The sequence below is a fragment of the Strongylocentrotus purpuratus genome, unplaced genomic scaffold (assembly GCF_000002235.5).
Source record: "Strongylocentrotus purpuratus isolate Spur 01 unplaced genomic scaffold, Spur_5.0 spur5_scaffold_12, whole genome shotgun sequence".
Lineage (NCBI taxonomy): Eukaryota > Metazoa > Echinodermata > Echinoidea > Camarodonta > Strongylocentrotidae > Strongylocentrotus > Strongylocentrotus purpuratus.
Genome location: NW_022145597.1, coordinates 1,045,226 through 1,052,045, shown reverse-complemented (window position 1 = coordinate 1,052,045; position 6,820 = coordinate 1,045,226). Strand labels below are relative to the sequence as shown.

The following is a 6,820-nucleotide window of genomic DNA, read 5'->3' as shown; positions in this document are numbered from 1 at the left end:
CTCATTCACTTTCAAATATAAATGGTACATGCAGCCGCTGATAAACCTAATGAAGCCATTTAAAGAAAAAAATTGGATATATTATTTTGCTTTGATGATAAAACTTATGATTTTTGTTGTTGATTGAATCAACAATACAGTTGAATCATATTTTGTGATACAGTCATGGAGAAAATTAGTAGTACCATTGAAGTATGACAAATGTTGAGTAAAAAGTTCACCTTGCTGCAGCATAATGGAGGGCTGTCCATCCTTCTGCATCTTCTGTCTCAATATCTGCACTGTTTTCGAGCAGCAGACGTACACAGTCCAGATGTCCTCCCCTTGCGGCGACCATAAGTGGCGTGACTCCTGTTAAGGTCTGTAACATAAATAATATCGGTACACTGCCTACACTACCATAAGATACATTTAGTTCTAATTTCATCGATGAATACAGTTTTCCCTACACAAAAGACAATCAGGGAGAACATAGAATGCTAACTCACTTTTATGATCATTGTGTTGATATATATATTATATATTATATCTTTGACTTGTTTGAGGCTCTGTGCTGGATAAGGTGATGCCTCACTTGTTAGATCATATTAGCCAGATCGAATCCCAAATGCTGTGCTAAATACGCACAAATTAGAATACTGTATAATGTCCTCTCCGGTATAGGATTCGGTGTTTCCTTATTTTTCGTTTTGCTTTCGTCCAGAGGGACTGGACCATTTTAAAGAAATAAATTGGTAGGTTAAAAAACAACGTGGAGTCTATCCTTTTTTTGGACATTTTTTTGTGGACATATTTCTTATGCGATGCATGTTGATGCACGGCTTGCAAGCCGTACATGTTTTTTATATTGACCAACTGGCCGAAATTAGCCATTTTTGTGTCTGGTGTGTTCAAATTTTTGTATCAGTGGGAAAGTTAAAAACGCGTCCCTTTCTGTATTATTTTCCCGATCTCAGGCTTTCAGATACTAAAGTAAAGATTTAAACTATAACAATGAAAGATTGAAGTCTAAAAGTTGTGACAAGTTGATAAATTGTTGATTTAAACTTCTACCACCCAATTTTAGAAACTTATTCAGTGTTGTTATGGACTCCATATTTTCAGATAAATTGTAAATCTATAAAACTAACACCATATTGTCCTACGTAATTTTGTTATTATTCTTATTTCCACTCTTTCAAAACCTTTAAACATCACATAAATGACTCGACCGCAGGCTTGTCTACTGCTAGATTTATGTCTCAATAACATGCCTTTAGTTTATGAAGACAGTAATTCATGGACCCAGGAGTAACTTTTTTCTGTGGAAGAGATATAATCAAGTAATATTCAATTTTTTCCAGGCCTTCGGTTACAGTAATGTCTTAAGGAATATATAATTTTTCGCAACTTTTAAACTCTATTATTTAATTAGAATGCTGTAAATCCTTTCTCGAGAATTTGAAAGCCTTAAAAATCGGGTAACTCATCTCGAGGGACCCATTTTTTTCAATATTCCCCTCTGAGACAGCAAAAGAGAAGACACCATACAACAAATTGTTGCTTAAAGTTCGGCCAGCGCGCCTAGCGGCGTGACCCGACTTTTAGGTAAGAGCAGTATGAAAAGAGCACAATACCTGTAGTCCCACTTCAAGAGCGTAGTGACTATTTCCCGATTTACCGCTAGTGTAGTTTCTCAAGAAATATTCCAAAGATTCCAAATGACCATCATCTACCGCAAAATGAAAAACTGTCCAACCAAGAGAATTACGTGCCTCGATATCTGCTCCTTTCGTAATTAGATATTTTATAATGTCAAGGTAGCCCCCAAGAGAGGCAAAATGAAGTGGTAGATCACCATCAATTGCTGGTTTGTTGACATCAGCTCCTGCATTAACTAAACATTCAACAACATGAAGATGGCCGTTTATTGAGGCAATGTGCAGGGGTGTATTACCACCGTTATTAACCGAATTCGGGTTCGCTCCTTGAGAAATTAAATATTTCACAATGTCTACATGACCGTCAATTGACGCCCCATGAATAGGTGTCCAGCGTTCCTCCGTTGCTTCATTCATATCAGCTCCTGCATTCATTAGAAATTCAACAACATGAAGATGACCTTCTTGTGAGGCAAAGTACAGTGGTGTACAACCATCTTTTTCAACCGAATTCGGGTTTGCTCCTTGAGAGACGAGATATTTTACGATGTTTACATGACCGACCATTGACGCCCCGTGAATAGGTGTACAGCCTTCCTCTGTTGCTCTCTTGACATCAGCTCCTGCATTAACTAAACATTCAACAACATGAAGATGGCCGTTTATTGAGGCAATGTGCAGGGGTGTATCATCATCGTTATCAACCGAATTTGGGTTCGCTCCTTGAGAAATTAAATATTTCACAATGTCTACATGACCGTCAACTGACGCCCCATGAATAGGTGTCCAGCCTTTCTCTGTTGCTTCATTCATATCAGCTCCTGCATTCATTAGAAATTCAACAACATGAAGATGACCTTCTTGTGAGGCATAGTACAATGGTGTACAACCATCTTTATCAACCGAATTCGGGTTTGCTCCTTGAGAGACGAGATATTTTACGATGTCTATATGACATTCAATTGACGCCCCATGAATAGGTGTACATCCTTTCTCCGTTGCTTTCTTGATATCAGCTCCTGCATTAACTAAACATTCAACAACGTGAAGATGCCCGTTAACTGAGGCAAAGTACAGGGATGTATTACCATCATTATCAACCAAATTCGGGTTCGCCCCTTGAGAAATAAGATATTTTACAATGTCTACATGACCGTCAATTGACGCCCCATGAATAGGTGTCCAACCTTTCTCCGTTGCTTTCTTGACATCGGCTCCTGCATTAACTAAACATTCCACACTATGAAGATGGCCATTTTTCGAGGCAATGTACAGGGATGTATAACCATCGTTATCAACCGAATTCGGGTTCGCTCCTTGAGAAATGAGATATTTTACAATGTCTGCATGACCGTTATATGACGCCGTACGAAGAGGTGTCCAGCCTTGCTCCGTTGCTTTCTTGACATCAGCTCCTGCATTCACTAGACATTCGACAACATCAAGATGACCCTCTTGTGAGGGAAAGTACAGGGGTGTATAACCGTCGTTATCAACTGAATTCGGGTTCGCCCCTTGAGAAATGAGATATTTTACAATATCTGTATGACCGTTATATGACGCCGCACGAAGAGGTGTCCGGCCTTGCTCCGTTGCTTTCTTGACATCAGCTCCTGCATTCACTAGACATTCAACAACATGAAGATGGTCGTTTTTTGAGGCAATGTACAGGGGTGTATAACCATCGTAATCGACAGAATTTGGGTTCGCTCCTTGAGAAATGAGAAATTTTACTATGTCTACATGACCGTTGTATGACGCCGTACGAAGAGGTGTCCAGCCATGCTCCGTTGCTTTCTTAACATCAGCGCCTGCCTTAACAAGACATTCAACAACAGGAAGATGCTTGTTTATTGAGGCAATGTAGAGGGGTGTATCACCAACGTTATCAACCGAATTCGGGTTTGCTCCTTGAGAAATGAGATATTTTACGATGTCTACATGACCGTTACATGACGCCATGCAAAGAGGTATCATGCTATGATCCGTTGCTTTATTGACATCAGCTCCTGTATTAACTAGACATTCAACAACATCAAGATGACCGTTTTTTAAGGCCAAGTACAGAAGTGTAAAACCATTGTTATCAACTGAATTCGGGTTTGCTCCTTGAGAAATGAGATATTTTACAATGTCTACATAACCGTTGTATGACGCAGTACGAAGAGGTGTCCAGCCTTGCTCCGTTGCTTTTTTGACATCAGCTCCTGCATTCACTAGACATTCAACAACATGAAAATGGCCATTTTTCGAGGCAATGTAAAGGGGTGTATTACCATCGTTATCAACCGAATTCGGGTTTGCTCCTTGAGAAATGAGATATTTTACGATGTCTACATGACCGTTACATGACGCCATGCAAAGAGGTATCATGCTATGATCCGTTGCTTTATTGACATCAGCTCCTGTATTAACTAGACATTCAACAACATCAAGATGACCGTTTTTTAAGGCCAAGTACAGAAGTGTATAACCATTGTTATCAACTGAATTCGGGTTTGCTCCTTGAGAAATGAGATATTTTACAATGTCTACATAACCGTTGTATGACGCAGTACGAAGAGGTGTCCAGCCTTGCTCCGTTGCTTTTTTGACATCAGCTCCTGCATTCACTAGACATTCAACAACATGAAAATGGCCATTTTTCGAGGCAATGTAAAGGGGTGTATTACCATCGTTATCAACCGAATTCAGGTTCGTTCCTTGAGAAATGAGATATTTTACAATGTCTACATGACCGTCAATTGACGCCCCATGAATAGGTGTCCAGCCTTTCTCCGTCGCTTTCCTGACATCAGCTCCTGCATTCACTAGACATTCAACTACATTAAGATGACCCTCTTGCGAGGCAAAGTACAGGGATGTATAACCATCGTTTTCAACTGAAATCTGGTTCTTTTCTTGAGAAATGATATATTTTACAATGTCTACATCACCATTATATGACGCCGCATGAAGAGGTGTCCAGCCTTGCTCCGTTGCTTTCTTGACATCAGCTCCTGCATTCACTAGACATTCAACAACATGAAAATGGCCATTTTTCGAGGCAATGTACAGGGGTGTATAACCATCGTTATCAACCGAATTCGGGTTCGCCCCTTGAGAAATGAGATATTTTACTATGTCTACATGACCGTTATATGCTGCCGTACGAAGAGGTGTCCAGCCTTGCTCCGTTGCTTTCTTAACATCAGCGCCTGCCTTAACAAGACATTCAACAACAGGAAGATTCTCGTTTATTGAGGCAATATAGAGGGGTGTATAACCATCGTTATCAACCGAATTCGGGTTCGCTCCTTGAAAAATAAGATGTTTTACAATGTCTACATGGCCGTTATATGACGCCGTACGAAGAGGTGTCCAGCCTTTCTCCGTCGCTTTATTGACATCAGCTCCTGCACTAACTAGACATTCAACAACATCAAGATGATCCTCTTGTGAGGCAATGTACAGGGGTGAATTACCATTGTTATCAACCGAATTCGGGTTCGCTCCTTGAGAAATGAGATATTTTACAATATCTACATGACCTGTTCTTGACGCAATATGAAGAGGTGTCCAGTATTTCTTCGTTGCTTTCTCAACATCTGCTCCTGTATTCATCAGACATTCAACAACCTGGAGATGACTATTCTCTAAGGCGATATGTAGGGGTGTGTAACCATAGTTGTCACCTATGTCTTTATCTGCTCTTTGATCGATAAGATACTTAACAACTGCCAGATGCCCAGAAAATGATGCGCCATGAAGGGGAGAAGAACCATTCTTTGCTGCTTTGTTCACACCAGCCCCTGCATTTACTAGACATTCAACAACATTAAGATGTCCGTTCTGTGACGCATGGCGTAGTGGTGTGAAACCTTCTCTATCTCCCAAATCGAAGCTTACCCCTTTAGTTATGATATACCTTACAGCGTCGAGGTAGCCCTCTGATGATGCTTTGGAAAGAACAAGTGGACCGACGTCATCTATGTTGCCAGAGTCTGCATTCCTAGACATGAGAAACTCCACAATGCCACGATGCCCCTTTATTAATGCGGTTGACAGCGGAGTGTAACCAGAATTAGATACTATATTGATATCTGCTCCTGCTTCCACGAGATATTCAACAACATGAAGGTGGCCATTTTCTGATGCCGCGTGAAGCGGTGTGTATTTGTTGTTGTCGTCCATGTTGATATCTGCATCTTTAGTTAAGAGGTATGTTACGACATCAAGATGACCACAGGAAGCCGCATTACTAAGACAATTTTTACCTTCGCATCCCTTTAAAGTTATATCTGCTCTGTTAGTGATGAGATATTTCACAACGCTCAGATGACCATTTTTGGATGCAGCATGAAGGGGTGAGTTTTTACCATCACATGATACTTTGTTCATCTCTGCTCCTGAATCTACTAGACATTCGACAACATCAAGATGTCCTTCCAACGAGGCGATATAGAGAGGTGTATAACCATTGCTATCGCCGATATTGATATCTGCTCCTTGACCAATGAGATATTGAACAACATCATGGTGACCACTCCGAGACGCATAGTGAAGAGGGGCGTTGCCGCTCCTACTTCGTTTTTCTAGATCCACCCCCAAATCAGTCATATATTTCACGAGGTCGATGTGCCCTTCTTCTGAAGCGATATGAAGAGACGCCTTTCCATTAGGAACTGGAGTGTGTAGCATGACCAGCTTGGCATCATCTGTCTCGTCTTTTAGAATAGACCTTGTCTTTACAAGATCGCCTTTCTTCACCGCCTTAGGAAGCGCCATGTTCATTCTGTCTTCTCTATCGGTATGTGTATTCTCTCTTGCTATGTGATAAATGACAAAGAAGAGAAAAAATGTACAGAAAATATGACATGAGAATTTTACCACTCTAAAATTGTATAGTATTTAAATTTGAATGAACCAGGACACAACAGGATGTAGAAAGATGAATAAAATATAGTCCTGCAGATTAAAGAGATGATTGGCAGTACAAAATCGAGGAGTAGCAATGAATACAGACCTAACAAAGATTTTCGTTTTGCGCTTTCTTTCTGCAAATTAACGTTATTAATATATTTTGAAATCACTGAAGACATAAAAAATAAAAAAAAATTAGAAATTTAATTCGTCACGAAGACGAATAAGGTGGTCTGTCTAAGTCTTATGATAGATTTGAGAATGGGAGAAATTATATA

General features: G+C 40.1%; 1 protein-coding gene across 1 annotated transcript; it reads right to left on the bottom strand.

Moving 5' to 3' along the window:
• Positions 1-217: 217 nt before the first annotated feature.
• LOC578679 (ankyrin-1-like) lies at positions 218-6,407 on the bottom strand. Its single transcript, XM_011673739.1, has 3 exons — positions 4,313-6,407; positions 3,177-3,262; positions 218-361 (listed from the first exon to the last, which is right to left on the bottom strand). The coding sequence occupies exons 1-3, from the start codon at positions 6,405-6,407 to the stop codon at positions 218-220; spliced, it is 2,325 nt and encodes a 774-aa protein (XP_011672041.1).
• Between the last annotated feature and the right edge of the window lie 413 nt (positions 6,408-6,820).

Excerpts from the sequence above, each read along its gene's own strand:
- LOC578679 (XM_011673739.1), bottom strand. The coding sequence starts at position 6,407 with ATGGCGCTTCCTAAGGCGGTGAAGAAAGGCGATCTTGTAAAGACAAGG. Across the intron at positions 3,263-4,312 it reads GAATTCGGTTGATAACGATG|TGAATGCAGGAGCTGATGTC; the intron begins GTAATACACCCC and ends TTGAATGTCTAG. Across the intron at positions 362-3,176 it reads ATAACGGTCATACAGATATT|ACCTTAACAGGAGTCACGCC; the intron begins GTAAAATATCTC and ends TTTATGTTACAG.